The 20,946-nt window shown below is 39.3% G+C and overlaps 1 protein-coding gene across 1 annotated transcript in view; it reads right to left on the reverse strand.

Annotated features, from left to right (window-relative positions):
* Positions 1-637: 637 nt before the first annotated feature.
* LOC136836763 (thioredoxin-related transmembrane protein 2 homolog) overlaps positions 638-20,946 on the reverse strand; it is a 117,337-nt gene continuing 97,028 nt past the window's right edge. Inside the window, exon 5 of the mRNA XM_067101319.1 lies at positions 638-1,702. Within this exon, the coding sequence (XP_066957420.1) occupies positions 1,598-1,702 (105 nt within the window). The 3' untranslated portion in view covers positions 638-1,597. The remainder of the gene's footprint in view (positions 1,703-20,946) is intronic.

Raw genomic sequence — 20,946 nt, forward strand, 5'->3', positions numbered from 1 at the left:
AATCATCCAATTGTCCAAGATTGGCAGAGTAGAAGACCACACTTAAAAGATAGTAGTACTGTATAGGAATTATTCTCATCAGCACCACAAATAAATTTAATGAACATATAGCTATAGAGAAGGTAGTTATGAAGAAAAAAGGTGCAGTAGTCAAAGCATTCTGAGAAGAAGGCTGCAGTGTATATAAAATATGAGACACAAAGAAATGACTAAAAGTGCCAATAAGGGCATTGTGGAGCCTGGATCCAAATTCGGTCAGATACAGAGAGAGGCTGGTTCTTCAGTGAAGTGTCTGGAGATTGCACTGAAGCACATTTTGGAAACCATTAAGTAATGGGTTTATGATGAAGCACATTTAGGACACCATTAAGTAATGGGTTTATGATGAAACAGTTTGTGATGAAGCACATTTAGGATACCATTAAGTAATGGGCTTGTGATGAAACAAACTTTATATACAGAAGATTCACGTAACTGTTCACCCAACCAATGAATATTCCACAATTTGTACTAACACTCCTTACAGTTCATGGTAATTTCCTTACCCATATAAAGTGAAGAAAAACCTCAAAGTAAAAAGTTCAGTTCACCTCGTTTCAAAAATAGAAAATCAACTGGTTTTTAATGAAAGCACAAAGCAATTTAAACATCTTGTTGACTTAAAATATTATTTTAACTTAAAATATTATTGTAAACAATGATACTATGAACACTTTGAATCTTACCAAAATAAAGATGACAATGCATCTATTATCAACATGTACAAGAAATATCTAATAAAAACAATGCATCCATTATCAACAAGTACAAGAAATATCTAATAAAAACTAATACACTTCCATGTAAATTTCAAAAACAAAAAGCAAATGCTCAATGCAAATGAACTATCAAAATATGTAACTGATTGATGTGGTCAATTTACCCGTAAAACACAAAGGGCAAAACATTGTTCAATAATAACTTTTCACATACAAAAAATACACCACAGCTGAACTGAACAATCAGCTCATTGGTTACAGTACCTGACTCTTATCATTTTATTTACATTATTTTACAATTACTATGCTTGCTTCAACAGCACCTCAAAGTACAATTAAGAAATAATGGCTTCAATAGCACAAGAGTAAATGATATACAGCACATACAATATGACATCCTGGAACTTATATTATAAATATCAATAGTACTATACAAATAGCAGTTATAAAAAATTCTACAACTACATAGAACTGACAAATGGCCTTTTATACTGGAGTTTTGTTCACTCCATTTGTGACTACAGTAATACCACAGTAGTAAGATTTTGGATCTAATACAACTACAGTCCAGTACTATTAATTCTATAGTAAATACTTGTCAAATGTAAAAACTAAATGGTTAAAAAGTGAAAATAAATCATATACTGTAAATGAAATGTATGCTGTCTGGAGACTTACTGTGTGTGAAATAAATGATATTTAATAATATGCAGATCTGTTAAAAACTTTTTGATTTGGTACATGGAAAATTATTTCAACAAATACCAATAAAAACCATGCTATACTTACACCATTATCTCTCAGCAACTTAACACAAGCATGCACTACTGTATAAAATCTTAATCTGATTTCTTATGTTCTTCTTTTTTACCCCGTTTTGCTTCCAGAACCTTCTTGCACTCCATGTATAAGTTATTCAGGTCAAATGCTGCTTTGATGTTATCCTGTAACAATTAATGATTTTGTAATCAGGACCAGGCAGTTTTACAGAAATTTTTTGATCAATTAGTATTAATAATACTTAAATCTAGTAATTTAATCAAGACTGCCTATGTATATGGATTTCCATGTCTCAGTGACAAACATATTACAAATTACTGGTGACCAGCATTGGACACTTCAACGGTTATTTATGTTGCAGTACAAGATAAGTTATAGACTGTAGTTATAGACTGTAATCCTGACTATGAGATGAGTTTTCATAACATGAAACAGATTTTTTTATACAAACCCATGCATCATATTGTGTCCTCCTTCACAGCCTAAATTTTCACCAGGTACATACTTCTTTATGTACTATAAACAGAACAGCAGAGGAGCTATGAGGAACTGTCCATGTATGCACCATGGACCTATTTGTACATAGCAACTACTTTCTTCATTGCAAGTGCACGCTTGAAGTACAACAGCAACAGCAGAAGATAGTCATTCCATATATGATTGATGGTTCTGTATGGAAAAATAAGTCCTAAGTTCTACGAACTTAATTTGCTTGATCACAAAATCTATGAATCATACCAAGCCCAAATAAATCAAGATTTAGAAGAGAAGTCAAGTTGAAAGTTCCAAATTTCTTTTGAAGACCCAATGGATCCAGTGGAGCACTTGGCAACTGTAAGATTCAGGAGCTAAGGTTCAAAGCTTTCTCAAGGGCTATTTTCCTTCGAGTAAAGAAGCCTGTAACATGGGGAATGTCAAAAAGAAGGTATACAATAATGTTCTTGGGAATGGATGACATACGCAGATGATCATTAAAAAAGAGGACTGCTCAGCATCTTCTGCTGGTAATAATCCTTTTCCCTCCATGACCTTCTCAGTTTTAGCAGTTAATTCTTGAACAAAGACACTCACAGATGACCTACCTCTGGCATAAGTAACTCTACCTAATTTTGTTGGCTGCCTTTCTGTGTGTGTGTGTGTGTGTGTGTGTGTGTGTGTGTGTGTGTGTGTGTGTGTGTGTTTTCCTCCCACTTTCCTAACCCCAAAAACCAGTTTAAGCAGGGGGTCCCTAAACAACCCCCCCTCTCCCCAGGACCTCAACTCCCTCATGGAAAAATGATAATCCCCTCCCCCTTCCTCCTCCCTCCCATCTTCCCTTTTCCATGTTTTATGATGAAATAAAAAGTGCTGAGATTGAGTACTATTAACAAAATGTTTATAGATTTATAAGGAAAGTATTTTTTTTTATAAAAGTAATGTACAGGTTTTTCAAATCCAAATGTAACTTGCTTGACCTTTAGAATTTATGAAGATGGCATTTTTATGAAAAAATTAAGTTTTATATATACTTCCCAGTAATTACTTAGTTAAGAGTTTCTACTCGAAAGGCAGCTAGAATTTTGAATTCCCCAGTAGCAATTCTTTTGTTAGTGTAGGTGACAAGACTCTGCCCACTTTCAGGATAAGAGAGAGAAACACCACAGACAAAAGCTCAATTTATTTATGCTTAAATGTCCATGCAGGGGAGGGTGGTGGGCCCCATCAATAATTACTGGGTAAGCACATATAAAACTTCATTTTATCATAAAAATGTAATTTTTATGTAAGTAACTTACCCAGTAATTACTTAACTGATTCCACATTGAAAAGCAGTGGGGAATCATGGACAATGCAAAGGTCTCCAAAATACTGATAAGTTACTGAACTATAGGAATAAAAATTAGGCTAGCATTGAGACAATGCTTGTTGCTTCCTTATCTGGTGAGAAAGCTACTGCAGGTAGATACTGCCTCTGGTTGGCGCTCATCTTAACCTACAGCAGCGTGGTGGTATAGCCATGAAGCGCCTCTACTGAAGTGGGCAACTTCGCAGCGAAGGAGTACTCTGAAGGCTGACGAAGTATAACACAAGCTTTGTGACAAAGGTGGTTACCAAAGGCCAACAAAGTGTACACATCTACCCCTGTCCAGGGGACAGTACCATAATAAACAACATACCAAACAACAAAGTCACCTTCACCAAATAGTTAAAAAATGTACAAATTACATTTTTATAATAAAATTAAGTTTTATATACTTACCCAGTAATTACATAGCTATTAGTTTCTTTTAACCAGCAGCTTAAAATTCTGAAATTGCAGATCACGCTAGTTTGTTTTGGTTATGGAGATGTGCCCTGCCCACTTTTCAGGGAAGAAGAGGTACAACATAGCAAAGAGTTTCAATTTGTTTATGCCCTTATGTCCAAGTGAGGGGAAGTGGGCAGGCTCCAATTATTTATTTACTAGGTAAGTACATATAAAACTTTATTTTATCATAAAAATGTCATTTTTATATAAATAACTGATTCCCACATCGAATGGAGTTGGGAAGGTTGGACATATCTACCCCAAAACATTCTTAATAGCACTGTAAAGAGTTTGAGAATATAAATTTGCTAACATTGAACCAATGTTGTTGAACCTTACCTGATAAGAGAGTTGCTACAGGTAGATGCTGCCTCTGATTGGCACTCATCTTATCCAGTAGAGGCGAAGCGGTAAAGCCTTGAATTCAGGCCTACTACTACAGTCGGTGCTTTGTAGCGATGGACTAATTTCTGAGGGCCAACAAAGAAAACAAGGTGCCCTGCCCCAGGGTGCAGTACCACACAAAATAACCAGAGCAAATATAGTCACCATAACCAACAAAAAACAAAATTAAAAACACCAATACCCAACCACTAAAACCAAAGGACTGGAGGGTACTCCAAGTACATAGTACTCCCAGGTACCTCAAAAAACTCAACACCCTAAACAAGGTGAAGGGATTAAAGAAAAGACATTGCTTTCTACGTCTCCTCCCGCAACACCATGCCGCATAAAACGGACCCAGGTACTGCACTGATCGTTAGTAGTTTTGATATCCCTTAAGTCATGAGATGCAAACACTGACTTGCACTTCCAAAACGTTGGTTGCACAATCGACGTGAGGGATAAATTGCGCTTAAACGCCAAAGACGTAGCAACCACTCTTATCTCACAGGCTTTTACCTTGCATGAAGAGAGTGTCTTCGTTCACCATGGGAAGGGTTTCTGAGATCAAGTCCCTGAGAAGGAACGCCAGGCCACTCTTAGACAAAGGCCGAGAGGTATATTTCACAGAGCACCAAAGGTTCCTTGATGTGCCACGAATAGTCTTCGTTTTGTGAAGATAAAACTTATGAGCCCTTACTGGACAGAGAGCTCTCTCTTCTTCAGACAGGCCTACTCTCTAGGGCAAGCTCTTGATCGTAAAAGAACCAGGCCATGGATTCAATGGTGATTTGCTCTTAGCTAAAAATTCAAGGGAAAAGGAGCAAACTGCATTCCCCTGAGAAAATCCAACATTTTTGTCTAAGGCATGGATTTTGCTGGATCTTTTGGCAGTGGCCAAGGCGACCAGAAAGAGTTTTTCTGGTAAGATCCCTTAAAGGGATAGACTGCATGGGCTCAAAATGTGAACTGATCAGCCACTCAAGTACTACATCTAGACTCCAGGACAGGAAAGGTTTTTCTTAAGCTTTGCGGTATCAAAGGACTTAATAAGGTCGGGCATATCCTTGTTAGACGATAAGTCCATTCCTCTATGGCAGAAAACCGAGCTAAGCATTGCTCTGTAGCCTTTAATGGTAGAGGTGGAAAGTCCTTTAGTGGAGCGTAAGATCAGAAGAAAGCCTGCTATTTCTGTTACAGAGGTATTAAAAGAGGACACATTATTTCATCTGCACCAAGACCTGAAGATTGCCCACTTAGCCTGGTAGACTTCATTTGATGACTGTCTTCTGCACTTCGCGATCGCGTCTGCAGCTGCTCTTGAAAAGCCCTTCTTTCGGAGCAGTAGCTTAACAGCTTGAATCCTGTTAGGGCCAGATAGGACAGGTTTTGGTGGAACCATCGGAAGTGAGGTTGCCTGAGTTGTTGTTGCTTCTGTGGCAGCAGTCTCGGGAAGTCCACAAGAAGTTCCAGCAGAACTGGGAACCACTCCTTTGCTGGCCAAAAGGGGGCTATCAGCATCATGGACAGGTTTTGATGAGACCAGAATTCATTGATGACTTGTCACACTAAACTGAATAGGGGAAAAGCATACAGATCTTTGCCTGACCAGTTCTGCAACACTGCATCGGTCGCCCATGCTCATGGATCTGGTGCTGGTGAGCAGAAGAGAGGAAGTTGATGATTCCTGGAGGACGAGAACAAAACTGCCATGGGTTTCCCCCAGAGCTTCCACAGATCCAGACAAACCAACGGGTCTAATGTCCATTCTGTGGGAAGGATCTGTTTCTGATGGCTCAATTCGTCCGCCACAACATTGAGTTTCCCCTGGATAAACTGTGTTACATTTGTGTGTTGTTTCTGTGTAACCAGAGAAGACGACATCTTGTTGCTTTGTACATGGAGAAAGAGTGAGTTCCCCCCGTTTCTTGATGTACGTCAATGCCGTCGTGCTGTCTGAATGCACTGCTACCGTCTTCCCGCCAACTTCTGAAGCGAAGCACTGTAGGCCCAGAAATATTGCCTGTAACTCCTTTACATTAATGTGCCAGTTTTGCTGTTCTTGAGACCAGGTACTGACACTTCTTTTGACCCTAAAGAGCTCCCAAACCTAGGTTTGACGCATCTGAAAAGAACTCTAGGCTGGGGTTCAGGGGAGAAGAGGTTTCCCTTCTGATAGCCTCTTCCTGGAACTCCATCAACGAAGATCCTCCTTGGTTTCTACCGTTATCGGGGACACAAATGAGTCTGGGAACTTTTGCCTGTTCCAGCTGGCTCTGAGGAAGAATTGTAGAGGTCTCAGGTGTAGTCTTCCCAGAGTGATGAGTTGTTCCATTAATGAGAGGGTACCTAGAAGGCTCATCCATTGATTGGCCGAGCAAGAATCTAGTTCCAGAAATTCTTTTACTATTTGATGACACTTGTCTATTCTCTTCGGGACTGGGAAAACCCAAAAATCCTGAGAGTTGATAATCATTCCTAAATAAGGAATCTCCTGAGAAGGAGTCAGAAGAGACTTGTCCCGATTGATGAGGAGGCCCAACTCTTGGGCCAGGAGAAGAGTTGTGCAAATGTCCACCATACACTGAGCTTCCAAGCAGGGATGTAGTAACCAGTCGTCAAGGTACAGACAGATCTTTATCCCCATCAAATGATGCCACTTCACTAAGGGAGCCAATACCATGGTAAACACTTGAGAAGCCGTCGAGAGGCTGAAGCACAGAGCCCGAAATTGGAACATCTTGCCATGAAACACAAACCTGAGGTACTTTCTCGAAGTCGGATGAACTGGGATATGAAAGTAAGCATCCTGCATGTTGATGGACGCCATCCGTTCTCCCTGGCGAATGGATACAAAGTCAGTTTGGTTTGTTTCCATCTTGAAGGTTGTCTTTTTGACAAAGAAATTTAGTGCACTTACATCCAAAACAGGTTTCCAGCCCCCCGATGACTTGGGCACTACAAAGAGACAGTTGTAGAGTCCAGGAGAATGAATGTCCTCTACTACCTCTAGCAAGAGAGCAGCAAATCTCTCTGAGCCTGGAGAGTAAGCCGTCAATTCGACAGGCTTGCGGACCAGAGGAGGTTTGTAAAGGGGAAAGTGTAGCCCTCCTTTAGGATAGACACTATCCAGGATTCCACTCCTTTTTTGTTCCCACTGTTCCCAAAAGAGGAGGAGCCAAGCTCCTACCTGAGTACGGAGGACAATATCTTCATTTCTTGGTGAAAGACTTGGAGGAAGACTTCTTGATGGAACGCTGTGGGAAACGGGTATTTGCTTGTTCTAGTAAATGTTCTAGAACTGGAACTCCGAAAGGGAGTAGGCTGCAGCGGAAACAAAGATCTGGGAGGAACAGCCAAAGAATCCTTGGGGCGTCTTGCAGATTGGGAGAGCAGGTCCTGAGTGTTCTTTTTCTGCAGGTCAGAGGCAATGTCCAGTACTGTAGCCTGAGGAAAAAGATGTGTCTTGTCCACGGGGGAGAAAAGGAGGGCGGATCTCTGAGACGGAGTGACGCCTTTGGAAGTAAAAGAACACCACAGCTCTCTTTTCTCAAGTACTGTACACCCATGGCGTAAAGACCAGCTAACTCCTGTGTGCTGTTGCGAACGCCCCTGTCAATACAGGAAAGTACTACTAAGAGGTCCGCAGAAGTGTCTTGAGGCAAAAAGGAGCAGTTTCTAATCTTGCACGCTAGTGCGCCCACCGCTCAGTCTAGGAAGCTCATCACTTCGAAAACCTTAAAAACATTCTTGACATGGTGCACTAGTTCCGAAGCTGAAAACATAATTTTGGCTGAGGTGAAAGCTGATCTCCTAGCTGAGTCAATAAGGCCGGAGAAGTCTCCCTGAGAGGAGGCAGAGACCCCCGGGGAAAGCGCTTCTCCCACTGCATAAAACCTATAACTCGACATAGACAACTTGGAAGGCAGGAAACAAAAAACTGCTTTACCTTGCTCCCTCTTCTTAGAGAACCACCCTTCTGAGGAGGAGGAGAGAACCAGTTTCAGTAACCTCGAAGAACCAGCTGAGGGAGCTTCCATAAAGAAAGTTGAAGCAGGAGAGGAGGGAGTAGCTGGCAAAAAGAAGCTTGGGAAGGTTGCTAGCAGGAACCTCAATAACGCACAATAACGAAAGAACATCTTGATCTGGAACAGCCTCTTCTTCAGAAGAAACAGAAGAAAGCGATAAGTCCGTCGTCATCTGAGTGGTAGGAAGAGCTTTCTGAAGCAAACCTAGAATGCTATCCAGTTTGCTCTGGATCAGGTCAACCAAAGGAGGAACACTGTCTGAGATGACACTACAATGAGGTGGTGGAGGAGAGGGCACCAATGGGCACTTGGGGAGCACTGTAGAGACTGGAGCCAATGATGAAACTTGATGGCGAACGGGCGCCAATGGGTGCTCATCTGTAAATGGGAGCTTGGGTGCTTTGATGCTAGTTGCTGGCTGCTCGGGCACTGATTGTAGAGGTAATGGTGCTGAGCATGCAACTCATGAAGAAGGAGTTTCCTTGTGCAAAGAAGAACGTCTATGTGCCACAAGGCGCTTCGGTGCCAATTTACAATCGTCGTCTGATGTAGGAGAAGAGAATTGCTCCAGGCTATCCCAGTGACTGCAAAAGAGGCATGCTGAATCCTTACCCTTCTTACAAGGCACAAGAGACGAGGTCTCGAAGTCCACTGCACGCCTTTTCAGCAGGCGTGACTTGTCCGCATAGCGCCGTGAGCATCTGGGACTAAAATCCTCAGAGCTGGAGGACATACAGTGAGCACTCACTTAAAGGCCTTTCCAACGGCCTTTGGTTGCAGTCTGGGATTCATCAACAGACTGAACCGAGGGGGTGACTGCTCAGGGGCAGACCCCACCGACCTCCCTTAAGCTACCAGTTTGACTCCTCCCAGGTGCTGGGGAGTATGTCAGGGACCTTGGCCAAGGAGAATCGACGGGCCCAACAGCCACCTTTTCCACTACCACTGCACTAGCACTGGGTGCCACAGGGCACTCTGACTCACTTTTATCCATTACCACTTTCACAGATGATGCTAATTTAGCAATCGACTGCACAATTAATTCAAAGCGAGTGTCGATCTTCCACTCCAGACTGACAATGGTGTTGGGATCGGAAACATGAGAGCCGGGTAAAGGACAGGATTGCACAGGCGGAGGAGAAATTACAGGTGCATTTGCATTGCATCCGACTTAGCCGATGAATCCTGACCAGCTAAGGCTTTACTAGACTCCCTAGTAATGGCTTTCCTCTTCTTTAAATCCACTTCTTTAAATCCCACTCACTACATTCCTCGCGCTGTAAATCAACTGAACAAGTTTGTCCCCTACACTGAACACAAATAGTGTGAGAGTCATAGGATTCTTTAGTAAGCCTAGTATTGCAGCCTTTGCTACAATACCTAATACTAGAACTACTAGTGTCAGACATCATGGAAAATTACAAAGAGAAGTCCAAAAACCAGGCAAAAAGTCATAAACCGATGATCAAAACATAAAACGATGATCAAAACTTGCCTAACACTATCTAAACACTATGAAAATAAATATTTAACCAATCGCAGATAGAACAAACAACCAGCAAAGTATAAATTTCAAAATTCAAGCTGCTGTCAACCACAGTCCTTCAACTACAGCCGGCAGAAACAAATTGAAGCTTTTTACTATGTTGTACCTTTTTTTCCCCCGAAAGTGGTCAGGGCAAGTCACAATAACCAAAACAAACTAGCATGACCCACAATTTCAAAATTTTAAGTTGTCGGTTAAAAGAAACTAATAGCTATGTAATTACTGTACTGGGTAAATTACTTATATAAAATATTAGTTTAAAATACAGGCAGTCCCCGGTTTACTGACGTTCGAGGTTACGGCGCTTTTTCAAATATATTCATCAGAAATTATTTCGGTTTACTGACGATGTTCGGAGGTTACGATAGCGTCGTATTTCAATCTGACGGAAGAAATATGGCTCAAACCGCAGAATAATCATAATTTGGAGGTTTTTTGATGAAAAATTCAATAAAAATGCAGTTTACATCATTTTCAATGCACCCAAAACATTAAAAGTAAGGTTTTCTTATAATTTTTGACGATTTTCGACGATTTTTTGGTTTACGACGCGGCGTAAAAACGGAACCCCCATCGTAAACCGGGGATTGCCTGTACATGACCACTACCCAACACTAAAACCTGGATCTAAGCATTTTGATGCTGAGCCTGATGGTAAGCCATACATTTGCCTTTCATAGTCTAAAATACATAGGACAGCTACTTGGTATAGTAACAAGACTGGTCTATCTGTTCCCCAATTTGCATGTGATAACTTTCTTATCAGATTTAAAGATTTTTTGTTATGGGGTTTTCAATTCAAGTGTGTATCAGTAATCAAACCTAATAATTTTTTAGTTTGGCAAACAGGTATCAGGATATTTATCATTTTCAGCTCAATTTCATCATTCTTTTTCCCTCTGATATCTTTATAAAATAAGACTGCTTTAGTTGTTTCTGCAGAAAATTGCAAGTCTATTGTTGAGGCCTATATTATCTACTTTTATAATGGCATTGTTGAGTGAAATAAAACAGCAATTGACAGGAAAGAACCCAAAAAGCAATGCCAGAGTCAAGAGAGGTGTATTACCTCCCAAGAACATGGGCAACTGCTTCTTGGCCTGTATTTCACCTGTTGTAGCACACCAACCAGAACACTTCTTGCAGTGAAGATCTTTACTGTAATACTGGCCACTGCAAAAAAGCGCCCAGAAAGTGAAGATCAACATACAGGGATGACAACTGCAACCACACACCTCCTCTTGACAAGGACATCCAAGTTGTTCACTCAAGTCCAAATAAAAAGCAGAGTCATCAAAACATACATAAGATTTAGAAAAATTTCACCATAAACATCTTCTACCAAAGAAAATGTGAAGGTCTGCAGGCAAGTGAATGAGTGGCACACCATCACAACTCACCTACCTCTCACCACTTTACCTTATTGTCAAGTTTCAATTACCATATTTACCATGTTTACTAGACTGCTAAAAGAAAAAACTCTTAAAAAAAAATTGTTAAAATTTTTTTTTTAAAAACTTCCTTTTACAACGGCTGGAAAAGACTGGCCTGTATTGGAGACCACACCCCTACAAGACATAGTGAGGCTGGAGATGAGGAGCAAAAACAAGTCAAGTCTCCTAAACCGTGGGATGAACCCTAACAATTTTGCTATCAAGAACTTTCTCTTTAGTACAAGAATTGACAGATATGTTCACTGTCATCAAAGAATCTCTGGTCTAATCTGAACTGAAAAAATTTGTAACAACAAGAAATGCTATTTACTGGAATGGAAAGATTGACTGACTGATTATGAGGTTTAGGCCTTAAGGCCAAGCACTGACAGGAATGGAGCACCTACAGTTAAGAATTCCCTTGACAATCACAAACCTTGGTTTAAAAAGGCATCTTGAAAAAAATTTGCCTTGCGAGTCTGTACCTCTGCCTGCATCACCACAACAATTGTAAAGCCATAACATGATTCACTGGAGCTGAAGAATGGGGTACATTCTAGCCCCATGGGATGGGCAGCAACAGCTACTGGAACAGCAGCTGGACAAAGTGATGCAGCCAGAAGCTCAATCATATTAGGAAAAATTTGATAAGTTAACGATCATTACAGAATCCCATTTGTTCTCATCTGAACTAAAAATTTGTAACAACAACAAATGCTGTTGACCTCAACCAAAGAAGTATGGAATACAAAGTACATGTTCTTGAAAGTTGATATCTTGCAACTGTAAAAGGTGTCATAACAAGTAAGAATACTGAAGTGTACTGGCCTGACCATAACAGCTGCCACAGTAAAAGTTATAGCAGCAGAACATATGAGGCGCCTAAAACGCTGCTTTCACACACCAAAAACGCCAGAAAACTAGTTTGAAATTTTTTCTTTTTTCTACTCTAGAAACTTTAATTTTCAACTTACAGACAACTTCTTTATACCAAATTGAAGCCTGGGCACTATCTTATGACTGTTGCAAAGAAATGTAACAAACTGCATAAGTTTACAGTAGCTAGTGAATATTTCATACAAACTAGATTCATGCTGTTTTTACCGGTTTCTTATTTTACCAAATACTTTCCATAAAACTCAGCCTATATGATTGTAATCACTTACAAATTACTTATTATTATGAAACTAAAAAATTAAAGTGTCTGTACATTAAAATAAGCTCTTTAATAAGTGCTACTTGAACAAACAGAAAAAGAAAAAATGCAATAAAGGAGAAGGATGGAGTACCCGCTTTCTGTAATGCGCTGTCAGCTGAACAGAGTTACCAGATCGTATTCTACGGGGCGTAACTCTTTCAGCTTACTCATTCCATGATAGGCAACAAGAAACACATACACGCACAAACTTTAACACTCCACTGTATTTTTAATTTTGTGTAAACTTTATAGTCAATGCTTAGGTGTGATTGAAAATCTTTCTATACACTCAAGTATCATAAAATTAATGTCAACCAAAGTTTTTATCATTTTAAACAATAATAGTTAATAATAATTTATCATAGGTACTGTCTATGTTTTTGTGTTTGTAAAGATAAAATAATTCGGGCATGATTATGAAATGTGATTAATAAATATTAATTACTTCAAAAGTACAAAACCTATTTTGTGGCTGGGTGAAATGCGACACAGACTCTGTGATAGAGGTAAAGGTTTACCCCGGGAGATGCATAAAAAAAGTAACGGGGCTGGACTGACCACCCTATCTCAGATGTTTGTTTACCTGGGAAGATGAATAAACAAAGTAACGGAGTTAGTTGGGACCGAACGGCCGAGAAAGACACACATTCAGGTTTCATTCCTTACCATATAGAACTAGTAATGAAAGTGGCAATGAGTTCCGTGAGATAATGCTAAAATAATAATATATGAGTTACATAAGAATAAAAATACTCACCTTCCAAATTTTGCTTTTCCTGATTATTTTGGTTTTCGATCCTAATTGTGAAAAATAATATTGTCTTTTCATTATTGACAGTTAATATTGTTAAACTTCAGAACTATTATTATTCCATTTCTATGATTATCAGCTATCCTACAGCTGCCAAATTTACTGTTTGGTTGTGTACTGGTGCTTTTGCCTGTAGTCGCTGTTACCGAAACTTAGGTTTATTTTATTTTATTTTTATTCTTCTTCAGATGAATCGAACCAGCCTGTTCCATTTCATCGTCAGCAAAATAGCTTTCTGTATTTTCTCCAAAATAATCTTCCCCAAAAACCTACCGAGAATGTCTGTATTTGCAACGGAAGGATATGGCGTTACACGGCGTAGCTGTCACTAGGATCAGATCCTCGTATTTTGATCATTCTGTCTGTCCTCTTCACTATCATCATCGGAACATACACTATTATTTCGATTTTTCATGGCTTCACAGAAAATTTCATCTGATCCACTTGTTTGTAATTGTGAATTGTGAATACTAGAGCAATCACTGAATAAATCGTGGGAATAAACATCTTCACGATCACTATTATCAGCATTGTCATTTTGCTCATAATCTAATGCAGATACTACCGGGTTTTCAATGTCTTCATAAAATGTCTCGTCTGAATCTGTGAATCTTTGGCCCTCGGGTAGATTAGCATAAAAGGTGCTGTCTGTTTCACTAACATTTTCCTCACAGGAATCACGATTTTCATCAAAAAATCTAGAATGGCATTTTCATTATTTTCCTGAGTATCAAAAATTTCATCAGATTCATATACTATTACGGTCTGTTCTAAGGTGTTACAATCCAACTCATTTTCCAAGCTGCTACATTTACATTCATTTTTCCGAGTCTGTAAAGCGTTGGCCACTTGACCAACATGCACATGGTCTTTTGTCTGACGATGACATTAGTAACTTGAAATCGAAGAGCAAACTGAGGGTGTGTGATGAATGCCAGCCAACTTACAAAGTTCCAAGCATCAGGCAACGATTATGAAACCAGTGGCGCTCAGTGTTTGCTTATAAATTACTCGTGATCATAATGTCGCTAACGCTTTCAGCTGACTACGTTGTTTGTGGTTTTTCTCCAGACAGCTTTAACACGCCGCTTCTCCTGATGATTAAGTATTAATGATTATTTTGTACTTATTTTACCCCGCTTTAGTAATAATTATGTTTTAAAACTATCGCAGCCTGAATGCAAACCTGATGATGTCTAGCGATTTTTCTACATAATATCGAAGTAGAAAATAATATATTATTGTAATTGTGGTATTTAATCTTTAGAGGACTGCTGAAATAATAGGAAGGAAGAACTAAAAATGTTATTCAGGCCTTATTTCAGATAATAAGGAAAAAACACATACATTGCTATACTTCCGACGTAAAGAATAATGATAAAAGTGTTATAGGTCATCAATACTAAACACAAAATACAATGCAACATGTTTAATTCAATATAGTACATATTACACAATTGCTGTACTCATGCATGAAATATTGATAATAGTATTAATTCAGTACGCATTACACTATTGCTGTATTCATGCACGCAATATTTATAATAGCAGTAATGATACAGTACACATTACACTACTGCACTACTCATTCCCGGAATATTGATAATAATAGTAATAATAATAATGTTAAATAAATTAAAAATACCACAGCAAAGCAATGGAACAAATACATGAAAAGTTTAAAATATAAAGCAACAAATTATTATAATGCACATTTTCATAATAATAGTTTTATGATTAATTTCTGTAAATCTGGTGCTGAATGTATAAATTTAGTGTTTATGCATGAAAGTACTTATAATTAGATCATGTTCTGATGCTGTAATTTTACTTAATAACAAAAAATATTATTAACACTCAAATCGTTTCTCTGCAACTAGCAGTATATATTCTTTTTCTTGTGTGATTGCAATTTGGGGTCCTTTTCGTTCCGGTTCGTCAAACATTATGGCAATCAGAACGCTGTTGAGTTCTCATGACATCTTCATCACGGAGGATAGTGTTGTCAGGGCTGTCAGCATCCTCACGTCGCCGTCTGAGTCGACATTAATCTGCTGCTGCAGTGCCATCAAGGAGTATTGCCGCTGTAGTAGATCATTGAACCATTCCCTCTCTGTTCGGTGCTTGGAATCATCGGGACTAGGGTTGCAAGGCTCTCCCACCTTTTTCCTGGTGAGCATCCTTTCACCATCAAACTTGCATGGCAGCACGACTGATGCCAACCCAACTTGCATTCCCTTGCCACGCCCTCGTCCTTTACGACTCTGCCGCCCTTCTGAGGTTGATGTAGGTGGTATTGCTCAGGTCGGTCGACAAGGTCGTAAGTCTTTCTTCACGAAGAAGCCTTGTTTGTGGAGGATTTCATTACAAATTGCCGTGCTTTTTGATAATACCCTGCAGAACGATTCGTGACTACATCAGCAAGCACCTTAATATCCACAAAATGTTCTCTTGTCATGTCATATACATTGTATATTGACTTGCATGCTGTGCGATCAGTTCGCGGTATCGAGGTACACTGCAGATGTACGCTTGTCGCCGCAGCATCAGTTCTATTTGACCAAAGGCACGGTCACAGGGCATGAAGGAACGCCCACTTACGAGGAAAATAAATTCCACCCTCATAAGTAAATTTTTCTGTATCTGTTGCAGCATTAACAGGACGTTGAAGATATTTTTATTTTGTCCTGCACAATTATCTGCAAAAAATTCTCAGTTGCTTAATACTGTCTTCTCCTTCTTCCTCTCTCACTATTTGTAACCAACAGGTAGCTACCGACTGTTTGGACCCTTTGCAACTGTTTCATCCCACAGGAACATGTTACCCTTGTGTTTTGGTGATGTCAAATATGCAAAAATTTAATAACCACAGCTTACTTGTATAATATGCCCTATTAACAGGCATCTTTGGGCATGGTTGCTGTTGCTGGAGATCAATGGCAATGTAACGAACATCCGGGTCGTGGGGTTCTTTCAGAAGCTGTAGACCTTTCTTTGCGTCTTCTTCGTGATTCATCTCTTCAACAATCTCTGCTACTTTATCCATGTCATCTGCTTCCTGTGCCGATTCCTTCTTTATTTTTAACAGTGCACATTTATTACACTCATCAGTTCTGGGTGGAGGGAGCAAATGAAATATTATAAAATGTTGTGAATATTTTCCGAAACATTTGTTCCTTTACGGTATGCTGATCATTACCATTCTGGTGCATCCACTCCTGATACTCAGCAAATAGTCCAGTAACAGAACCCCCAAAAGGCAAATATATACTGCCTTAAAGGAGACTTGGCCCGAGTGTAATGGCTTGAGACCACAGGCAATAACTTTATAAAGTCATGTACATAATCTAAAACTTCCGCTTTAATTTATTAGCAGGATCACGCTGTCTCCCTTTATCAGTTGGCACAATCCCAGTGTGGATCTTAGCTTTTTTCCATTTATTTTAAATCCATGACAATTTGCGTTCTTGATGCCATGAATGTTCATAAACCAACCCGACACACTTCAAAAACAACACCAGTGTGTGTTACACTGTACACAATTTTTGCTTCCTCTTACTTGTAGCTTTGGTCGTGTACTTCCTCTTGAAGGGCACTTGAGAGAAAACACGAATTTAAATATTCATTTTGTTTATCGTAATCCCCGACGTCCCAATATGCCTTGAAAATGTCTTTGATTTTTCCATTCCCAACTTTTCAAAGCACCCATCTTTACAGGGTTGTCCTATTTCCTGGCTGGCATCACTTTCTTTGTTTTCATGCTTATGTATTCTTGGCCAAGGCTTCTTTCATTTTCGAAACATTAGCAGCCCAAGATTCTACTTTTTGTTCTCTTTTTCGCCCTCTTTTGAAATACCAGCATATGATCGAGATTCACTTCGCCCCTTCTGGTATCTCTCTGAGGCACAACACCACTGGGACCTCCTGGGTCATCACCAATTACATCACCACTATGTGCTAATACGTCTGCCTTGAATACTTTCTGCCATTTGGTAAAAGAATAATTTTAAACGAAAAGAACAGAGCGTGAAGATACGTGTGACACAAGTCAGGGATTATCACGCAGTAATGAATGGTCAGCTTTCTATAATTATGAGGTTTGTAGATGGTACCCTGATCCTTACTTAAAGATAACCAAACAGGGATCGCTAATTATTTTCATTTTTTATTGCATATATTGACGGTTGCCTGAATTAATTTCCCATTATGATTCAATGATTAATGTAAGTAGTCTTGATCACTATTTAATCTTAAAAAGTTAAGTACAGAAAAATTTTTCAGCTGCTGCTGAAGAGTAAGGGACGGACATTTTATAATAATAAATTAAGGGGTCACTTACACCGTTTTTAGGGCAGGACTTTAACATTCATACCACTTAATAGGGGGCTTAGGACATCTCCAAACCGCATATGATTTTTGCCTCTGACCTTTGGTTTCGTGGACGCCAGCGTGATTTATCCCGGAAAATAACCATTTTTCAAAATCTATCTCCTCCTGGATACTGAATATTAAAACTGAGATTACTGCCATATATAGACCTGATGTAGACCTCCAATAAAATGAAGAGTTTTTTTATAAAAGTAATTTTTTTGCTAGATATGATTTTTTTTAGTTTGGGAAAAAACTCAAAAAAATCCTGCAAACAATCACATAAAAAAATTATGATAAAAATTTTAAAAGGGCTTCATTTTATTGTTCTAGAACGTCTTATGAAGCTATGTACCAAATTTCAATGCTATAGCTTTAAAACTGAGGGAGGAGATAGATTTTGAAGGTCAAAAGTATAGTTTTGAGATACGGGTGGCATTCAAAGTTTTTCTTTGTATTTCTACAAAGACAATGTTAATAAATCATGACAATTGTGAATGTTATAATCATTTTTGGGTATTAATAAACCAAAATTATGTTATTTATCATAATTTAATCATAAATGAAGATCCATTTGCTAAAAATCTTGCTTCTTTAGGCTCCTGGTCCCCCCCTGCCTTTTCCTGCTGCAGGGTATTATTCTCTTATGAGAGGGTGTCATAGCTGCCCAAGCTACTCACTGTGGCAAGGTTTTATTTTAATTGTTGTTTCAAAACCATCGTTTTCATATTGCACTATATAATTTTTGTACATGTGCACCCAGGCAATCTTTAGCACAAATCTCTCGCAATCTTTTTCTACTTATGAGAACGAGTTCATTATCTTCCTCATCAATATCTTCGCTATTGTTGTTACTTCCGCCTCTTTCCAGCAATGACGTGCGATACCAATACGAGTCTTGTACGTGAAAGCACCAGCAGTGGATGTAGAAGGGAGAGAGTTCAAGGTCAGGCGTAGCCTGGCTCCGAGGGGAGCGAGCCGACCCTCCCTCCGCACAATAGTACTCCACTCTCTCTCTTTGCTCTAATTCCACTAATATTATCGGTTCTTGAACTCTTCTTGAGCTAATCTTCTTCTCTTGTAATGGATAAAAGATGTTTTACTTGTTTTTTCCTCTTTGGCATGATGAATTTTTGCCATAAGAAAGAAAAACAGACGTAAAAGTGATCGAATGACAGAGGTGAAAAATGACGTGCCCTTTATGACTCTTCTGATCACACTGAGGAAAGTAGCTGCTGTGACTCTGTTATGATGCGTGGAGTTGTGAGAGATCCCATTGCTCACAATTTGTTTGATATAAAATGTAATAATTATAAAATGTACGATAACAGAAGACATAATACATTTTCTTGTAGGGATCGATGTTTTTGGCTCACTGAGTTACTTTTACTAAATACCCTGTAACTACGAAACTAAAAGGAATTTTGGCAAAATATTTCAAGGCACATTCTCCATTGCCATACAAAGCTATATTTTTTTTTCAGGATTTTGCAGTTTTCGCCCTATACCTCCATATATTGTAGCCGGCCAATTTAATACGATAAATTTAGAAACATACCAGAGGTTAAGAATCGCCTGTTTCATTTTCGATGGGGTAAACGGGTTTGTAGTATAAAGGATATTCACCATTATCCATCTGGTAAAATGGACTGAAAATCGCACAACATTATGTTCGTCTTATTTGCTTCCTTCATTCCTGAAAATGATACGGTCTGTAACCATTGTACCATGACACATTCTTCCTTTGGACATTAAAAATTGTCATTGTTTAAGTAATAACAAAAAATTATCATTATCATTCTTAGCAAAAATAAGGCAAGAAGTACCAAATTATGGAATATTCTATAAAAGTTGTACGAAAAATACTTGAGAGCAATGGAAGTAACGCTTAATTAAGTACTGTGCTGTCAACCAAAGTGGTAACACTGTTTAAAGGGAAGCAATAAACAACTACACGTGACTTTCGGGAGAGACTAGCTAGCCTGTGATTGGTCCATTCGCGCTCTTCCCCCCAAAACATCCCCCCAGACTCCCGCGCAGTGGAGGTGAGGGAGAATAATCGAGAGGGATGGGAATTTCACTGTTATGTTTGAGGCCAAAAAGACTATTTAGAGTTGGAAAATTAGCAAAAGCAGACTTGGACATGAAAATTTAAGTATCAAACTACGTTTTTATGTAATAAAACGATTTTTGCCCAAGTGTGGTAAATTGACGTTTTCGTAGTAGACGCCTCATATGTCCGAATGCCCAAAAATATCAAAGCAAATACAATCAGATTAAAAAAAATTTATTACTGAGAACTTAGTAGGTAACAATTAACTCTGGCACAGGATTCTACACCAGTCCATGCATCCCTAAGCCATGCAGTATAAGTCGTTACAGGAGATACAGCTTTGGAAGTGACAAGCGATAGTTGACAGCAGACATGAACAGTCAGCAAATAAGCATTGGAGATGTCTCTGGCACAGCAGGAACCTATGCAACAACCAAATATACCAATCAAACAGGCAGAACAGCCTCCAGTCAGGCAGGAAGCACATTAGACAGATCAGGTAGTGCAAAAGTTGCATACAAAGCATTAAATTTGGCAGCCACCTTTGGAACGGCAAACTCAACAGTAACTAAAAGGAATTCCTCTATCTGGTTAACCTAAGAATCTCCTCACTAAGTGAATACCACCTCACCTAAATGAATACACCCTAGATAATAGACTTCGCCGCTACACATGGACTAAGACAATAACCCTCTGAACCTCCGCACTAAGCGAATACCACCTCAGCTAAATGAACGCACCCTAGATAGTAGACTTCACTGCTACACGCGATGAGGCGAATCAAACATCTCTTAAGTAAAGGAAGTAAACACTGAGACGCACTTCCAAGTAGCTGCCTCCAGAATAGATGGCACTGAATAATTCCTATAAAAAGGAAGATGAAGTGGACATACTCCGAATGCTGTGCAGACGGGGAAATACAGAGCTGAAGACGACGAAGAAGAACCTTGAGAAGCCTAGGAAATCACCTCCCTCCAAAAGTAACTAATCGCATTCTTTGACAGTGGACGGGAAGGATTCCACGGAGAGACCAGAAGTGTATGCGGAAGCGGATGGAGTTTCTCAACCTTTGATAAATAGACTTTAATGCTAGCACTGGACATAAAGACACCTCTGCTGGATCACCGGTAACGAACACTTGCAGATAAAGAACTTTAAACGAACAAGGCAGAGTTTTAACCTCCGACTTTGTCTTCGCCACAAATTCTGGAAGAAAGACAAATACGTATCATTTCGCGCATAAGAACCAAACCTAGAAACTGCCTGAAGCTTGTCCAATCTTCTAGCCGAAGCTAAAGCC

The sequence above is a fragment of the Macrobrachium rosenbergii genome, chromosome 56 (assembly GCF_040412425.1).
Source record: "Macrobrachium rosenbergii isolate ZJJX-2024 chromosome 56, ASM4041242v1, whole genome shotgun sequence".
NCBI classification, from domain to species: Eukaryota; Metazoa; Arthropoda; class Malacostraca; order Decapoda; family Palaemonidae; genus Macrobrachium; species Macrobrachium rosenbergii.